This window comes from Botryllus schlosseri, chromosome 7 (assembly GCF_051294905.1).
Source record: "Botryllus schlosseri isolate E-star chromosome 7, Bs_hap1, whole genome shotgun sequence".
In the NCBI taxonomy this organism is placed as follows: domain Eukaryota; kingdom Metazoa; phylum Chordata; class Ascidiacea; order Stolidobranchia; family Styelidae; genus Botryllus; species Botryllus schlosseri.
This window is the reverse complement of record NC_137242.1, coordinates 22,589,936-22,609,320: the sequence shown is the minus strand read 5'-3', so window position 1 is coordinate 22,609,320 and position 19,385 is coordinate 22,589,936. Positions and strand designations below refer to the sequence as shown.

The following is a 19,385-nucleotide window of genomic DNA, read 5'->3' as shown; positions in this document are numbered from 1 at the left end:
GCGGACGTATGCACTCACCAGATACATCGTAAGAAGTTTGACTGTCAATAAATCGGACATGCACATGACCATATCAACCCTTGCTCTCTTTCTGGGATCTTTCGGATAGAGGTCTGACTTGCCGACCTGGTCCCCGTATTCGTTGCACAGATAGCACGCTATCGCTTTGCTGCGAACAAAACGAACATCACTGTAATTAAACGTCAGAATGGATGTGTTCTGTGTAATCCTCATCCAATAACAACGTCGTAACAAAATAATGCACTGCTCAAAGACCATCAAATCATGGCAACGCAAGAAATACGTCAATTGCGAAGGAGCGTTCGGCCATCCTGCATGGATCTTTTTTGGTCACGGGTCGCAGCTATATTGGGCCAGGTAAAATCGAATTGAGTGATTCGACCTTATCGAGTGGGGAAATATGGAATGACTAAATATGGCATTGATGTGGCCACAATGGGAATACCGCCAGTTCTTCGCCATATTAAGTAATTATTTGCAACCTTTCGGCGATATCTATTTCATTGCACTCTATGAAAACGAAGGGGATTTACCACGACTTCGCAGAAATGTGATGTCCGCTAACTTGCGTAGTCTTATACTACTTTTTTGGGTGCTGCGATAGGATTTAGCGGGAATCTGCGTTGGGACAAAAAGTATCGAACTCTAAATTACGTTGATTGATACGCTGGTCGACAAATTTTCACTAAATTTTGAAACGAGGACGCGCCGATGTAGTGTTTGATGTATTTCTCACGCTGATTCCTAATATGCCTTTTGTTTTTTTCGTAGCAAATCACATTTTAAGATATCGTTGCATTCGCAACAAATTGGTTGTGTCAAAATAGTTATAAGTTAGTGTAAGCCAACAGTCACTAATCACTGTAATGTTCGTAAGTATGTAGCATGTATAGCTTGTTACTGTATACTTGAATTTTGTCTCGTGTTTAAAAGTCTTATTTCGCGACACTAATTGCTGTTGAGCGCCAAGTATTGGATCCCGCTCTTTTTGACATGCAATATCTATTACGAGAAAATTGAAGAATACATATTCAGGAAGCAATATTGTCTCACCTCTCCCCAAGTTTTAAAGACCCGTCTACAATTGCGGGGACTTTTTGTGCTGGATTTATCGCGGTGAAAGCGTCGGTTTTCGTTGCTCCATCAAACGGGCTCGTGTTCTTTTTTTCGTATTCCAAACCCAGAGCCTCCAAGGTCATCCATACTCCCCTACAAAACGGGCTCAAATCGATGGTATAGAATTCGATAACCATTGTGATATGCTATTGAAAAATAATTTCTGAAACAAGAACGCTATTAGTACACAATGTCCGCAATTACTGTTATATCGAATGGACTGCGCACGAATACCATAATGACATCTGTGAAGTTGCCAATGGGATACACAATTATTTTGATGGCATAAAAAAACAGAGGCGTAGCCAACAGCAGAGATAAATATTTCAATGGCACCTCAAGCTTTTCGATTGGGATATTGCGTACTTAGTCGTTTTAACTAGAGTCCTAGTTTTGGACAATACCGTTGTAAAACATTTTTGCCGATAAACCATATGGTCGTCCGATATTAATACGTGACATGCATCAAGTATAACTCCTAATTAGTGACGGTAATAGTAAGACGAAATCTAATATCAATTTCATATATTTGAGATCAAACTGCAGCACATTAAAACAACTTGCATTCCCATGCGAGAAATGATATATTATAGTTGACGAAACACAACTTTTCCAATTTTTCATGAATAATTGAACTCTTCAAAGATCAGAACAGACAAGTCCCATACCTTGCTTTTTGTCGATACCATAAATCTAAACCACTCTCACAGGATATTGTAATGGTATAAACTTGGGTCGCGACATCCCAAAGAGATTGCTAAATTTCTTGCAACAACATAATTTCTTCGCGCTATATATCCTGTGGTTGGGTTGTACATATGCAAGGTCACTGTGTTGGGTACAAGAGCCAATAAGCGAGGCACGCAGAAAAGTTATGTATGTCTACCTTTTTATTACTCAAATCGGTTTGATGTAATGATAACATTTGTCTTATGGTTTCTCTGGATGGTCTAACTTACGGGGGTAATACTCGGGGAGGGTAAAAGGAGGGAAAGAGCGCTGCCGTAACTGCCGCATCCGATATTATTTATGAATACGCGTAAGTTACAGAAATGAATCAAGTTTATTCGCAATTGTGAAATAACAGAATATTCCTAGAATCACTGAACGCCGCCGAAGACCGTTGGGCTGCTTCAAATTATAGGAGTGTGCAACGGCATTTCTAGGCTGCCCTTTCCGCCCGCGCCGGGACACATGATGACGTATATGCGATAAAACCTTGGCCCAAAATGACCGTTGCTGGTTGGTCAAAACCTTCAATATTGATATGTCCGGTTTTGGAAATGGTCGGCACCGAATATATCGCCTCGTCCTTGCAATCTGAACCCGGCAGTACAAATGTGGCCAACAGAGGAGAATAATACACATCGATTTGAAATCGCGGGTGCCATGCATGTTTATTAGAACTGCAACATGCCGGTAAATAGGTAGGCTACTGACATTAAAATGCAATCATGTCGATGTGTGAGGCTTGGATCGCGAGATGAAATAAAACTCAGATTTGGGTCCTTAAAGGTGAAAATACACAGTGACCAAGGACTTCCCCGTGGCAGTAGACTCTGATCAGCCTCTTAATTACTCCAACATGTACTCTGTACTGGTCTGACGACAGTGATGTTGAGTAGGGTTCATAGCAATGACGCGATAGAATCGACATTTGCAGTAGGAACAAATTGTGATATTCTAGCAAGGAATATAAGACAACCACACCGACCAAAGAGCGCGCTAGTTGACATGAAGTAGTCGTTGGTTTGCATATACCGATATATCAATCAACCTCTAGTTTTGACTAGGTTACACCGATAATTTATACCCTGACTAGTTGTATACGCCTACGATTAGCGATGCCGTTACCGAAGTTGATTGAAACCTAGAATCATGATTTTCATGCTGAAAACTTCATCGCGCACAAGAGCGACATCCTGTATAAGTGAACCTGATAAAGGAGATAACAGCCTCAATGCATTATCATTCAAAGTTGCATTTTATTGAAAATCAGACATACCCCCTTTTCAAACTCCACACCGATCATCGCCTCCCAAATATTATGAACCAAAAAAATGGCATACAAACTGTAATCACCGGCGAGTTGACTAAAAAAAGGTTCACTTTTCGGCTCGACCTTGAAATTACACCTTTACAGCTAAATTTTCGTGAGTTTACTGAAAAGGTCATTTCTCCTACTTCACTCCAATATAGCCGTTTTAACGCGCCATCGCCCCTTCGTCCATTTTCGCCCCTTATCGCTCCCTTCGCCCCCCTAGACAGGCAAATCGCCCCTGGTGGTGGGGGCCGATATCCCCCACGTTGGGAACCACTGGCTTACACCATGCTCAATGAATTCACCAAGCTATATACGCCTGTAACTTATAGCCCATTGCTCGATCCCTCTCTCACAAAGCAGCTGAATGTTTATTGTATGCCAACCTACTCATGTCGGTTCTTTATGGTATGTTTACTATGCCGGTGTAGACGGCGCCTAGTAACGCAGGAATATCTGCAATGTGTAATGACAAACGGAAAATTCTATAGATGCCATGGTTAATTATTTCTTATGTTTGCATTGGCCCGACGTTTTTAACGCTGCGCCGGCAGATGTATACGTACAGCGGTCTCCGCGAACAGGTCACATGCTGAGTTCGGTCAATGGGATAATCAAAATTTCACTAAGCTAATTGATTTTGTTATTTTATATAATTTCAAGCTGACCATTGACCACTGATCTTGACCACTGACTATTCACTCTAGTGGCGATTTGGATATTTCGGGTTGGTTTCAGCCCATCGGTTTATTGGTTGCATGTCATATTTCAGTGCTGCACGACCGGACGTGACTGATTCCTGTTAGAATATTATCCATTTTTATGATAGTTGATAAAACACAACTTTTCCACATTTTCATAAAGAATTGAACTCCTGAGGTGTTCCCGAATCCGTCCTAACGTACTGAAAACTGATCTGGAGTTACATTAGAGATAACTAACCTTCGTAGATATGCTATCGATACTGTAATCAGCATCTCAGTTACTTATACATGTTCTCTGCGCTGGTATGGGTTGACAGTAACGTCGAATAATTTATCATAGCAATGAAGACAGCCGTAATTAACAGAGAGCGCAGTACAACAGATGAAGTGGTTGCGTCATTGGACGGACGGATATGTATCTCCTGGAGATTGGCGATACCGATAATTTTACGGAGGTACTAGATGTTGGCATGCCTGAGTTTTAACGATACGCTAGCCCTTCCTCAAATGGGTTAACTATGTCTTTGGTAAAGCTGATTGAAACGAAGAATTCTGATTTTCATATCGATGGTTGATTACACCGTCTACTAGAGCCACATCGCTTATTCATGAACCCGATAGAGGAAATAACAGCCTGGAACTTAGAGCCCATCGCTCGATCCATCTCTCACACAGATGGTGATTTTTATTGTATGGCAACCTTATTCATAGCGGTTCTTTACAGTAACGGTATATTTGCTATGTCGGCGGAGACGACGGTCGGTAACGCGAGATTATTTGCAACGTGTAATGACAATCTGAAAATTCTATAGACGCCAAGGTAAATTATTTCTTATGTTTGCGTTGGGCCGTCGATTTTTCGCGCAGCACCGACTGCTGTATAGTGGCTACGGGACACAGGCCACGTGCTCAGTCCAATCAGCGAGGTAATCAAAAGGTCCCTCTCGTGCCTTGTGTACCTAACCAGGGCATGTTATGGAATGGAAAATTTCCATATTCCATACCCGCCTCACTGGCGATACAGTGAAGTGCTAGGTTCCACGGCTGCAACACCAATGGGTTGCGGGTTCGAGTCCGACTGAGGTCGACTCCAGCATTCCTACCTAAGTGTTGGAGGTTTATCTAGGCTCCTCCTCGCCACGTGACCACGTATGCGGTGTCTTAAAAAGTCTAGAAGTGGACCGTACGGAATCATAATAAGGAATATCGGCCTGGTGTAAAAATGAAAAAAGAAGTCGAAACACCATGAATGTCATAAATAACAACTCGCCTGAATAGTTCCATACCATACTTACAATTTTCCATACCATATCAACATTCTTCCATACAACATTTGATACTTTTTCCATACTTGCGCAGTTGCCCAAAGTCTCAGATAGTATTCTATTTTGATGGGTGGCTATTTTCCGGCGTTTATATAGTAGTTATTTTGGATGAAAGTATTCATTTAAACAGCCCTGATGCACCAATTCTACCCCTCATTACTTTGTGCCATGTATCTTCCATGTATTATGCCTGATGTAGACGGAATCTGAAATATATACGGGATTATTTTGGGAATCACAACAAACACGCAAGACATGTAAAACTAGAGTGGCAGCGCATGGCTAGCAGTAATATGGAGATGTCATCTGCAACATTACATAAAATAAAGCAAAGGTCTTGTTTCATTAGAATATATCTTAGAATACAATTTTACAATCATTAAGGATTTTGCGAGAGCGGAACAAATGTCCGATTCCCCCGCCAATGCGTGGGCCATAATCATTAGCTTCATTAGCTAACAAAAGGTGTCTACTGACCCTTGTTTTATCACAGATTACCAAATTTTTTGAACTGCCAATTCGTGTTGAAGCAGACATGCCACTCCTGTGTTTTTCCACCCAGATCTTGGTATTTCGAGCATCACCCGAGTTTCTGGGTTTTTGTGCTTGAGGTCTTTTTTTCAACATCATGTTTGTCAGGTCAATTTTACGATCGAAAATTAATTATTAGATTAGTAAAATCATAATATCGTAAAATACACGTACTTCAGTTCGCCCCTGTCGATGGATTTCGCTCTTATCGTAACGGCAGAGTCTTGAGAGACTGTTTCACTGCTAACATGGAAGGTCTTGTGAGGCGAGGGCTTCATTGAATACTGACTGCCAAAAAGCAGAAAGTGAGTTCATTGGAACTGTTGTGTCTTACAATTCAAAACGATCTAGGACTTAATGCTTCAATCAGTTGATTATCGGCATATTCGAATATACCCGCAAAGTATTGAATGACAGTTTATTTTTCGACTAAACTTGCCTATCACATTATTCCAGATGAAATGGATTGCTCCAGAATTAATCAATCGAAAGCAACTTTCAATTTGTGCAGGTCACTGAAAATACCCGAAAATCACCCTCAGAGATGAAGAATCGGATTGCTTTGTTTGAGTATTGGCACACACCTAATTTTTCATAGCAACGCGTCGAGAGAAAAACGGCATATTTTTGTGGTATTCGCAATGTTTACCGAGCAAAATTCATTGCATGAAATGTGGGAATTTCAATATCAAGTGCTAAAACTTACTTCCATGACTGCATGACTGTAATTAGTGACTGTCAGTTTTCACTTTAACAGATATGTCATAGAAAGTTGAGTGAAATATAGGATCTGGGGTTTTCTGGGTTTATTTAGCGGTCTCATCTGGGTTTTTCCGAAATATCCTAGTGTCATCCCTGTGTTGTAGGCCGGCACAGCGTTACGTCGCTCCGAGACAAGCTACATATTTATGAATTGCAATGATGCTGATGTCAAATGGATATTCCGTGATTACTATCCGATCAAAGTGTAGGAAATGTATTCCAATTTCAAGAAATTGATATAATTATTCATGTAGCGTAGTTGCTGCATTCACAGAGCGGGGCCTATGGTCATTTCACACCAGACCGTTATTGCTTATTATGATTCTTGAGATGCCAACTTATGATGCCATCTTCGATCCATACTTTTTACAAGACACCGCTAATGCATATCGGATGGCGAGTAAGAGTCTATAGATAAACCCACAATACTCAGCAATGGATTCTGGACTCGAACCAATTGCGCAACGTATGGTACTTCAAAATGCTTTACTATGCGTTCTTCCGAAATCTCAAGTTGGGTCGCGAACCGCAAAACATGACGTCGGAGACCGCGTGTTGGTGACGCCTGCTGTACGTTGAAAGCTCATAACGGCCAGCATGCTAAGAAGCAACCTTGTTAATGATATAAACGTTTCTCTACCCCTCTCGACTGACATTGACGGTGTTCGAATTAGAATACGCCAAAGCTACCAGCAGCCGTTCGCTGCTATTACAGATATTTCTAGGGATGGTGTGAACGTGAGGTTCACGTTCGCGTTCTGTGTGGGAACCTCGGAAATTTAGAGGTTCGCGTTCACAACAGAACCTTGGTAGGTTCTGCACTGTGAACCTTTTTCATATATTACAATTTTCACTTCATATAACATCTTTCTTTGGTTCAAATTTATTGCATTTCAATTGTGAGCCACTCTCTGCATGGCGCTGGCAGCATTATAAATCAACACTAAACGAGCATGCACCTTGACAATCTCAAAAGTTTTACTTACTTTGTTACAAAAGTTTGCTCGGAATATCCAGCTTTCCATTTGTAAATATTTAGTGACTCTCTGCTGTGAGTTTGACCCGCAATCACCCAACATCACGAGCGAAATACGTAGTCAGCGAATGATTCTTGTTCAATGTTCAACCAATCAATGAGATTGATATCGTTTTCTGATGCAAAAAATCTAGCAGGCGTACGGGGTCAATCTTTACTGGATCATTATAACCTAATCCGTGCGATTGAGGTGTTGGCTACTGCTATATAACTCGTTAATGGGGTCGAAATTGTTGGCAAAGCGACGAAAGATATAGATTTTAAAGGGAGTATTATGTCCTTTTTTGCTCAGTTGATACATTTAGCGACGTTTAAGACGCCAATATGTATTTCCGCATGGTGGCATTATATGGCCCGAGTTTTCGCTAGGTATCGCGTACATTAATATAGGCTATCACTTCATTGAAAGATAGGGTTTGAATTAGCAGTATGACGTCACGTGACGTCATGAGGTTCACGTTCGTGTTCACACAGAACCTTTAAAAAAGGTTCGCGTTCACACGAACCAGAACCTTTCAGAGGTTCACACCATCCCTATATTTACTCTGTTGTAACAAGTTTTGCGATGTCATCGCCCACAGAAGTGGTATAAATGTCAGGGGCAACGTGGCGAATTTCGGTAAAAAATGGATGCTTGGATAGGAGCGGTCATATTTAATACACGTGCCTGGGTAAGAATACACACTTTTCGATAAGAGTGTACTGTCTTGTTTGTTATTGCGAACATTGTTCGACGTTCTCTGAGACATCTGAACCTTTTTACATGTCAGGATCTGTCAGTGTTGGGATAACTCGAGTCAGACTCGAGTCATCTTTTTCGTATGCCTTGACTTGACTAGATTCACTTCCAAAAATGACTTGACTTGACTAGACTCGACATTTCAGAAATGTGGATTGACTTGTGACTCGAAGCAAAATTCACGAGTCAATTTCAAGTCATCATGCTATCGGTGTCGGCCGAATCGCTGTACCTTCTATAAGTTAGGGTCGTTAACAATATGCAGGTGTGACCTGTGAGAGCGACCACTCACCCAATCACCGCGCGTTTTACCGAGCCTCCATTGTTATATAATCACAAGTATATTAACCGCAAACGAAGTGGTAACAGGTTACAGCTTAGGGGGTCGCAAACTAGCAATAAAGTAATGCAACAGCAATTTAGCTTTGTTCTATGAACTTCTCAAAGTGCCCATTGCTCATATAACCAACCCTTCTGTGTGATTTAAATCGAACGAATATCTCTTATTCGTTCATATTACTCGTCAACAATTCGAGCAGGCTCAAATTGGATATCATGGGTGTGTAGGTGGGTAATATATTGCTTCATATCAATATGTTTCAACTTTCTGAGGTTTCTATCCTGTATTTTGGCTGATAATTATAGACTATAGGGCTATATCACTGCTTGCGTAGTTTAGCAGTTCTACGTATGCGTTTGAGCGATACAACGCGTTTTTGCGTGTATATTCAAATCTATATTCATTCCTCCTTCCGATAGTTAAAACAGCTAGCAAGTTGCAATGACTTTGAATCATGCCTCGTACTTCGAAAATTCAACTTGAATTGGACTACTGATTGTTTCGTGACTTGACTTGACTCGAGTCACTTCCAAAAAAAAACAGTGACTTGACTTGACTGGAGTCACCTTTGAAAATCGATTGTCTTGACTTGACTCGATTCAATATGTGCAATGACTCGAGACCATTGACTTGATCCCAAGACTAGCTCAAGTTCGAACTTCATTGGATCAGCTACGAGCATCTTTACATTTGTATATATTTCGATGGTATTTCGTGTAAAACATTTCAGGAACTCGTCAAAATGCCCATTCCTTATTGGAAAAAGTTGAAGGAACCCTAAAGTATTTATGTTCTGAATCTGAAAACGAAATTTGATGTGTTGTTTTTGTGTCTGTTTTTGTAACTTTCACTTTGCTTTGTTTTTGTAACTTTTACCTGCAACTATACATTTAAAATGTAAAACATCATTATACTCAAACGTAACAATTTATTTTATACTTACCGACATAATTTCTCCCAAACTTTTGGACAGCGACATAAATCTGTGTTTCAGTGGTATTCCGCGTTCCAAGCCCCACAAATCAAAAAGAATGCATTTCAATATTAATATGCTACGATATTACGGGTATGTAGGCTATGACATAGAAAACGCGCGGACAACAAATGTACGCAACACAGCTCTATGAGACATGTCTGACGCTATCGATTTCAATTTACGGTGAATTATTTTCTCTCTTGGCGACGCATTTGTACTACTGACTACTCAGATGGCAAGGACGGGACTATTCGGTGCCGACTGCCAACCATTTTGACGTCAGTGCATATCACTATCGAAAGTTTTGGTCAACCAGTAACTGTCATTTTTGCCAAGGTTTTGTCCTCGCCGATCTTTTTGGCACCGCACTTTCCCAGCAAAAACTTGACATCTTCAAGTGCCCCGACGCGGAAGGGTTCGTCCTCGACATGAATGTGTCTCCTAGGCCCGGATCCGGTCGTTGCAAACCTCTACACCAGTGATTCTCGACCTTTTTGTCTTCACGGACCCTTTTTGGAGCGTCACGGACCTCCGTGAACCCCCAAAGATTTAGTTCAAAATCAGCTCTATTACCGTAGAACCGGCATCTGTCCTGTACAAATATCAGCTGTGGACTAGTGATAAACAGCAAAAAAATGACCATTCTTCAAAATAACATCATAGGCTATGATTCATTGCCTACTATTTATGTAGAAATTTGGAAGATATTTATCATTTCAAGCGAATTCTGCAGCTAAATTTCTCGAAATACACGATCGTGTCTGGAAAATACGCGTCATCTATTAGATATGAACGAGTGCCGAAAATCCAATTTCACGTAGATAGGTGGTGGCGAACGCGCAACGCTTCCGACGACATATTTGGGTATGATCACAACTTATATGACCCCAAAATTGAGACACCGATTTTAGTGAACATTTAACGTTACCATTGTCATTTCTATCTAGCAGCTCTTCTTATTGTTATTCTGCAATTGCGATTATGCATATCACAGGAGAAAACTGATTTTTGCAAATAAAATTTATCCAAAACCCCAACAAAACATCTCTAAACAGCAATATATTTGTACTAGCAGGCTATTGACAATTACGAAATTAATATTTCATCTCAGACGGCCATTCTGATTATACGAGTTATGAAGATTTTATCAGTTATGAAGCAAAACTGTCTCGCGATTTCTCTAATTCAAAAAAATAGAAATTAAGTTATCAACTATTTTGCAAATTTGGAGGCTTCGCGGACCCCCTGAAAACGATTCGCGGACCCCCGGTTGAGAACCACTGCTCTGCACTAAATATCCCAACGGTCTTCCACGGTATTTTCCAAAAGAAAATAGTCGGAACAATTTGTATAGTACGAAGGTCGGCACATTTTCATGATAAAGCCATATTTTCTGCGTGTTGTGGTTATTGGCTAATTGGGATATTACGAACATATGATGATTTTCCAGAGAAAGAAAGCAGAAACTCAATTTGGCGTCATTTTCCGGCGTGTTGCAGGCTGTATGCCTACCACTACACCCGCTTTCGAACCAGAGTTTTGATTACGTAATAATTATAGTGCGCCACTATTAATTCACTACGGCTGGTGTCAGACAAAGTTATGATTGGCGGTGCTTCGTAAGTCAAACAACTTTTTACAATTGCGTAGCAACGACAAAAATTGGGGAGCCACTACTGCACTTGAATTTCATACTAGGTTTATTTGAATTATTGCGCGTCAGAAAAAAATCAATTATAATAATAATAATTATTATTAACGCTTTTCATCCTCACTCGTTCAGATTTTCATCCGCACTCATCTGCACCACGTTTTTCATCCACACTGTATATTTTTTATCCACACCAGTGAGTACCATCCCATAGGTTGAAAAGCAATGTTCTATTTTACATAATTTCGGCGGTATAGTTGGCCTACTTATGTACCAATACTGAATACTCCTTCTCACAACACAAGCACAAAAGCCTCCCACGGCCTTCTAAGTATGTGTACACCGCATCCTGTTCTGTTTAAGGGACAAGTACCAAACCCTCTGCTATGGTCCGTCAGCTTGCTATGAATTCACTCAGGGTCTATTGTTTTTTCTGCAATATCTATTCATTTATCCATGAACTAACAAGCTTCAAACTAATTATAAAAATATTTTATTCGCGATGCTATTGCTTAATAGTCAAAAAAACAGAGCATTGTAATACGTAGACAGGCTTTAAGCCGATTGCTATTCTACGGGAATTACTGTAATTTGGACTTGTAATACTCCTTCAAGGCAGACGCAGGCCCTTCGCACGTCATTTTATGGTACGGCAGTTTGGCAATTTTAGCTTTCCAAGCCACTAATTTTGGATATTGAGAGTAGTCGTCAAAGTCGGCGAATGCGAGCAAGCCTTCGTAGATGTAAACGAAGAAATCTGGAAGATATAAAAACACCTGTATTCTAAGGTTATGATATTTTGGAAATGTCAAAATAGGACACTTTTTCAAAATTTTCCAGCTTACAATCCTGGAATAAAATCCGGAAAATGGAAAATTTACCCCGACTTTGTGGTTTATTTACAAAAAAAAAGAGTCAACTTTTCAGCTCAAATCCCGAAATACAGTTTTTCTTTCACATTATCAGTTGGTTGACTAAGAAAAAAGGTCGACTTTCCGGCTCAGCTCCCGAACTAGCCGCCGGAGCGTTACTTCAGTGCTGATGTACTGTATATCACTCGAATTTTACCCTATATTTAAACAAAATTCTCAAAAAAGAGGACATTTGGGCGTCCTCCGAGGACACTTTCAAAAAAGTAAAAAAGAGGACAAATCCTCTTAAAAGAGGACGTATGGTAACCCTAGTGCAGGGGTTCTCAACCCGCGGCCCGGAGACGGTTGTTTTGCGGCCCGCGACGTCTTTCATTATGAATGCAATTACTACTGGCACTGTATTGTTACATATTAATTGTAGGCTATTTGTAATTGTAATTGACTACTCATTCTTTGTTGTGTTCTAGTTTCTTGATATATGCTCGAGTTGATTGGTATTGTTTTGAATCGGTATTTAGCTGGACTCTTGTTCCAAGAGATTCCCGCTGTAGTGCAGTACACTTTTAAAGAGTGTTTCACTCACTGCGAATCGTTTGAACAGAAACAAGAACAAGGAACGGGAAATTAAACAGCGAAAACTGGGTTTGCTTTCTCAGATATTAATGGAAAACCGATGTGTCATGCTTGTCAAAGAACAGTTGTCGTAACGAAGCGTAGAAGCCCAAAATGATGCCACGACAGTTTCTTCTGTATAGTTATACCTATCGACTGATCTTAGAAAACGTTATCAGCTAGGTGTCAGGCCGGAAATCCATATTCTGAAGCGTTGTTAGAATTGTCGACGATGTTACAGACGCATAGTTCCAAATTGCTTGGTGTATCGCGAAACCCAAGAAATATGCTAGAGAAGGCGTCACTTCAATGAAACTTTATCATACTGTGCGAATATTCGCTGTTTCCGAATCTTAGCAGCAAGGACAACATCCCCTGACAAATTTCGAAGCTGCAGTTATCTGATTCAACCGTGACCAGAAGAGTAACAGCAATATCAGTCGATTATTAACAACATGTTCTGAAACACGTTGCCGCGTATTGACTCACTTTAGCCACCTAGCATTGGACAAATCCAAAGACTCCACAGACATTGTATAGGTAATTATTTAGGTGCATTTTATCACAGTGGACATATTTGCTTTTTGCAGAGGAAATACTGGCAGGGCAAACGAGGGCAGGGGACTAGAGTAAATCATCAAATTGACCAAGCTGACTTTTGTAACTATTGGTGCAGGGCTCCATCCATGGAAGGAAATGAGAAGGGTTGATTGGTTTGCTCAGAAATGACGCTTCTCATACCACTGAGAGCTCAATGTGATAATGGCCTCTGTCACGAAAAAGTTACCGTAATTTTGAACTTTCTCGCTCACGCATTGAGACATACAGTTAGGTTATATCGTGGACGGGTTAGCTAAAAGGTGCATATGCCGCGATGGCAACGACTGCATTGCACGCTCCATTACTTGCGACGCCGCTGGAAAAACATATTCTCACAAGAAACAGCAATCGCAAATTTACGAACGCTGTCCATTATTGCTTTAGAACGCATAAAAATTTACTATATGCCCATATACGCCTCGTAAATAGGCTACAGTAGCCCTAATTTAATAGTAGCCTACGAATACATGATATTATTGTTCTGCGGCCCGCAGCGTTTTTTGCTGTTAAAATGCGGGACGTTGAGAACCCCTGCCCTAGTGTATCCAAATTTATTTTTTCATATATGAACGGTCGAATAGGACCATCAGGTCTACCGATTCCAATTCTTAGCGATCACAAATTTGTCGAAGGGTTGTGGATGTTGGTATTGTATAATGGTGCTCGGCAGCATTGTTCCATAAGATATTTCGTCCAGTTAGCAGGACAAACTCAATTGAAGGATATTTGCATCCCAGTAGCGTGCGACCATGGAAGGTAAGTGAAGCATGCAGTGCCTCACCTATCGTCAGGATGAGTGAACGAAAATTGTGAAAACATTCAATGATTATAACACAACTAATCATGCAATTTGCACAGAGCGCGTAAGGAGAAGTGAGGCCCAATATTGATCATAAACAGCTCGAAACTTAAAATAACTGGTATTAATCGAATGATATTGTCGCACTGATTCCCAAAATCGGAATGTTAATAACGTCATAGCACGAGAACCCCTTAAAAAGGTAAGGAATGTCAAATCCGGCATTGTTACGGATACAATGACAGCGCATAGAAAAAATAACCAGGTGAAGCACAGATGAATTTGCCTTACTCATTGCTGGCTTACAATGCGACAATCGCGGCGCAGAGAAAAGCAATCTAATATGAATCAATGATTCGGTGTGAATGGTGCAGTTGCGACGGTCAACATCTGCTGCAGAGCAAATACATTCTAGTACCGATGTATAGCTGTTATGTACTTACTATCAATTACCACATTCAATTGAGGAATTGATAGCGTGATAGCCTGCGTGTGAAGTGTGCTAATGTGATAAGAAACCAGTCGGAAAGTGAAATAGCTGCCATTTCGGTTTATATAGGGGAGATGTGGTACCGATGGATCACTGGGACCGAAAATACTTTGAAAATTCTCTATGATAATTCCATGATTACACTCCGTGTACTTGTCTACAATTGCATGCTGGCAAAAACCTTTCCTCGCATACAATAAAATTCGACGTGCGCGAGCTATGGGGTCTCTCACAGATGATTTTTGTTTTTGGGGGTGTAAACTAAATTTAGATCGACATATCCATTTTTCTTTGTAACCTTCAACACGAACAAACCAGCAATCATTTTTAGTGTGAAGTGTAGGGCTTGTATCAGGCTATATAATGGCACCTATTATTTTTTTGGGTACCTTCCTTGAGTGGAATTTTTTTCGATTCATGCACAAAATTCGTAGGGTGGGGACCGATGATACAATTGCTAAATCAAGCAAAATAATCAAGCATACTAATCATGAAACATGCCTACGTACGGAAAATCTTTATGTAATAATTGCATATGATGTTTTATCGCTATAACGAGGTATTTGGAAGCCACACTGTCGATTTTCGGGCAATATGTATGTACCCTCAAAATTATAAGTACGAGCCTAAATCGAAACGTGATTTTATGACAACATTTGAGTTAATATTTAATCTATTTTTTGACGGTTGCGACCAAACATTCTTCTTTGGCTTGCTGTAGCTTAGATTATAATACTGAGCAAGAAAAGTTGTCACATCTGAGTTTTTTAGGGGATATGTGTCATAGGTCCCCGGGTCGTGTGCCATTGGACCCACCGGGTGGGGACCGATGACACGTTCGAGCAACAAATTTTAAACGTCCATAAATATTTTTTGAAAAGACGGATATTCATGTATATGGGCGCGATAGGTAGAGCTTGTATCAAAGTGCTGAGCCAGCAAAAGATCTGCTGTTTTCGGCTGAACATTTTGGGGCCAGCGATCATTTTCCAATTTTTGATCCATCGGTACCACATCTCCCCTATTTGTAAATCAGATTTTGAAGGAGTAAGTGCATCACCAACCATAAACGTCACCGCGCGTCGCATTGCATCCTAATATTTACCTGCTATGGTGAGATGGTCCGCTGCCACGTATTCGGACGGGGACAACAACATCTCGATGAAACGTAGAATCTCGTGAACTTTACCGATTTCTTCTGTTCTTGTCTTACCGCCGTATATGAGAACTTCCGGTAAATTCTTAATGATCGAAGCAGCTCAATATATGCAGGAAACACGTATATAGTAAAGGTTTGACGTTGCCTCGTTATAATAAACCACGACAATAATAAAAGTAGATTCATTGGGACGATACAGGGGTTCTTAAACCTTTTTGACCGCGACCCAAACCTGGGTTTACTGACATCTGGTGACCAAAGCCTCACACATAAAAGAGAATGTTATTATGTTACGTTTTACGGGAATGTATGACATAGAGAACGCGCAGACAACAGCTGCACAACACATTTACACACAGTTAGGGTGCATTTTTTCCACCGTTGGTGGCACTTGTACGGCATCTATACTACTGCATCTATATTACTAGCTACTCGGATTGCAAGGACGGAACTATTCGGTGCCGATTATTCCAACGACCGGACTTATCAGTATCGAAGGTTTCAGCCAACCAACGACGGCCATTTTTATCAAAGGTTTTATCGATCTCTTTGGCACCGCACTCTGCTCAGCAATATGTTGGCTAGAACTCTGTGGCGTTATGTGCGCCGGCACAGAAGGGGTTGACCTTGTCCGAGTCATTGTCGAGTCACCAAATAACGTGACCCGAGTCATTACAACCCTACATGTAGGCTTGTCAGGTAATAGTAGCGAGAACTGCTATTTTGTCATAAGTCGGTTTTATCCATTTGCAAGGCCTAACCAGGTGAGTTTGTCGTAAGATTATAGTTGTACAGCTTTCCACAGCGTGTTGGTTTTGAACTTTGTCCAGTATAAAATATTTGATTGGTCCAATGTGAGTGAAACTGTCAAAATCACTAGTCAGCGTTGCTTCAGATCACGTTCACGGAGCACGGCAGTTACTTACCAGGAATAAATAAATTAACCTCTTCATTGAATATGCCATACACAGGACCATATCAACTCTTGCTCTTTTCTTAGGGTCTTTCGGATATAGCTGTGACTCGCCGGCCTGGTCTCCGTAAGCGTTGCAGAGATAGCACGCTATCGCTTTGCTGTGAACAAAACGAACCTGTGTCAGTGCAGGAATTCGAAGGAGTAGAAATGTTTATCAGTGCTGGGATGACTTTTTCGTATGACTTGACTTTTCTAGACGTTTCAGAAATGTAGATTGACTCGATCGTAACTCGGAGCAAAATTTACGTGTCAATTTCAAGTGATCAAGTAAACGGTGTCAATGATATTACTTTGTCTTCTGTATGTTCGGATTGTTCGCGATATGCATGTGTCACTTGTGAGAGCAACCAGTCATTCACTGATTGTACGTTTCACTGATCCTCCAATGCTACATCACAAATAAATTGACCGCAGACGAAATGAGCACAGCTTACGTTGTCAGAGTAGTAGATTAATCTAATTTTAACGTATATCTCTCTTTATTAGACGGCGCAGTGCTTATATTGCGCAGTGCTCACCTTTACCAACCCTCTTGTGTGATTTAAATCGAACGAATATAGTTTATACCTTTATATTCTCACGGATGGGTATTGTACCATATTAACTTGTTTCCACTTCTCGAGTCTTATTCGTATTCGAAACTCCATCTCGGCTGATAATATAAGACTGTAGCATGTAGCTATACAGTTACTCGTGTATTTTATTAGCAGTTCTATGTGTGCGTGAGCGATACACGAGCATGTACATTTAACTTGATATTCTTCATTTGATTTATGATAAATGACCGACTAATCTGCGTCTCACACAGCTAGCAAAATGTAATGACTTTGAATCATCACTCATACTTCGAAAATTAAATTTGACTTGAATTATGCCTTGACTCGCGAGTCGTGACTTGACTTGACTTGACTTGATTTGACTTGACTCGAGTCACCTCCAAAAACGATTGACTTGACTTTACTCGAGTCACCTTCGAAAATCGATTTTCTTGACTTGACTCGAAACAAAATTTGCAATGACTCGACATGACTCGTGAGTCGAAGGTAGTGACTAGATCCCAACACTAATATTTATTCCCCATCCCTATCAAGCCCGTAGCAAAATATAGCACTGCTTGAATACCATCAAACCATGGCCACGCAGGATATCCGCCAATTGTAGGCGAGTGCTCGGCATAGTGTTGCGATCAGGGCACTGCCTTAGAGTCACAAGTCCTGTCGGGTCACTGCACATTGTGACAAGAGTCAAGTCACTCGGTATTTTAAGGTGACTGAGTCACGTCTAGTCGAGTCAACGTCACGAGTCACGTCGAATTGCCGTAGTACCGGGCATGAGTCAAGTCAACGAATATCGAGTTGACTATACCTTCAACCGGGCGATGTATGGCTTACGTAGAACTGCATCCACGTTGGTAACTGTCAGCCAAATAGTTGATAGAATATGAAACCTCAGACTCAGAGAATTGAAACAAATTGATATGATGCAATACACCATCCACCTCTACACGTCCATACGTTTTATTCTAGGGCGTGCCTGCGCCAATTTTTGAAGAGTGATATATATATATATATACATTATTTATATACATGTGTAAACTATATCAATCCGATTTAAATCACACAAGAGGTTCGCTCAGGTGATGTTCGCTTCCGTGTATCATGTCTAGCTTGCCACTTTTAAACTTAGATTTAACCCGTCTGAAGAAAGCGAAAATTGGAATACAAATTCAGGAAAACAGATTTTCTCACCTCTCCCCAAGTTTGAATGACCCATCTATTATCGCTGGGATAGTCTGTCCTGGATTTATCGCTGCGAAACCGTCGGTTTTCGTATCTCCTTGCAGAGGCCATGTTATCTTCTTTTCGTATTCCAATCCCAGGGCCTCCAAAGTCATCCACACTCCCCTACCAAACGGACTCAAATCATTGGTATAAAATTCGATAACCATTGTGGACTGCTACTGAGAAAATCTTGAAACAAGAACATTACATTAGGGCATAATTTTCGCAATTACAGTTGCGTTACAGGAATACGCATCAATAGTAGAATTACATCTACAAGGTTATGGATTGGATAGACCTGGGGTTCTTAAACTTTGTTTTAACAGCGTAGCCTTTCGAGTTACATGCATACAGAGCGTACCTCTTAAAATTACGTGAATCCAACGTTAATGTACGGATAAATACTGTAAAGTCTTTTTTAGGGTTAGACGTTATAACTGGGTCTAGCACTAATTGCTAAAAGTAAACTTTATCCAGAATTTCCGGCACTTTGGCGCTTATGTGGGACACTATCTTTGCACTGAGTTTTCCCAAAAGAACCCTGGCTTTTTATCTTATTTATAATAGATAATAATAATCGTGTACATTGCTGGTATCTTGGTAGCCTGGCGAAAGAGACAATAAGCAGAACAGCTTATACCATGCACTGCGCAATTAACACACCAAACTATACACGCCCGTAACTTATTGCCCCTCGCGCGGTTCAGGTCTCACGTAGCAGTCGAATGTTTATTGTGTCAACCTTACTTGCAGCGGTTCGCTACAGCAATGGTATGTTTACAATGCTGGCGGAGACGGTGCCCTGGCTATTGGCACACTGTAATAACGAACAGAAATCCTATAGTGGCCTTGGG

The 19,385-nt window shown here is 40.7% G+C and overlaps 2 protein-coding genes across 2 annotated transcripts in view; both read right to left on the bottom strand.

Annotated features, from left to right (window-relative positions):
- LOC145442902 (glutathione S-transferase 4-like) overlaps positions 1 to 19,385 on the bottom strand; it is a 39,851-nt gene that overhangs the window by 3,576 nt on the left and 16,890 nt on the right. Inside the window, exons 2-3 of the mRNA XM_080320942.1 lie at positions 1,075 to 1,300; positions 19 to 169 (exon numbers count right to left, since the gene is read on the bottom strand). Coding sequence (XP_080177068.1) covers positions 19 to 169; positions 1,075 to 1,274 — 351 coding nt within the window. The 5' untranslated portion in view covers positions 1,275 to 1,300. The remainder of the gene's footprint in view (positions 1 to 18; positions 170 to 1,074; positions 1,301 to 19,385) is intronic.
- Positions 11,719 to 18,994, bottom strand: LOC145442903 (glutathione S-transferase D5-like). Its single transcript, XM_080320943.1, has 4 exons — positions 18,499 to 18,994; positions 16,701 to 16,848; positions 15,721 to 15,856; positions 11,719 to 11,999 (listed from the first exon to the last, which is right to left on the bottom strand). The coding sequence occupies exons 1-4, from the start codon at positions 18,696 to 18,698 to the stop codon at positions 11,824 to 11,826; spliced, it is 660 nt and encodes a 219-aa protein (XP_080177069.1). The 5' UTR covers positions 18,699 to 18,994; the 3' UTR covers positions 11,719 to 11,823.

Bases quoted from the DNA above. Each gene is read 5' to 3' on its own strand.
- LOC145442903 (XM_080320943.1), bottom strand. From the start codon at position 18,698: ATGGTTATCGAATTTTATACCAATGATTTGAGTCCGTTTGGTAGGGGA. The intron at 15,857-16,700 runs GTAAGTAACTGC...TCGATCATTAAG, and splicing joins GGTTAATTTATTTATTCCTG to AATTTACCGGAAGTTCTCAT. The intron at 12,000-15,720 runs GTAAATATTAGG...TATATCTTCCAG, and splicing joins GGACCATCTCACCATAGCAG to ATTTCTTCGTTTACATCTAC.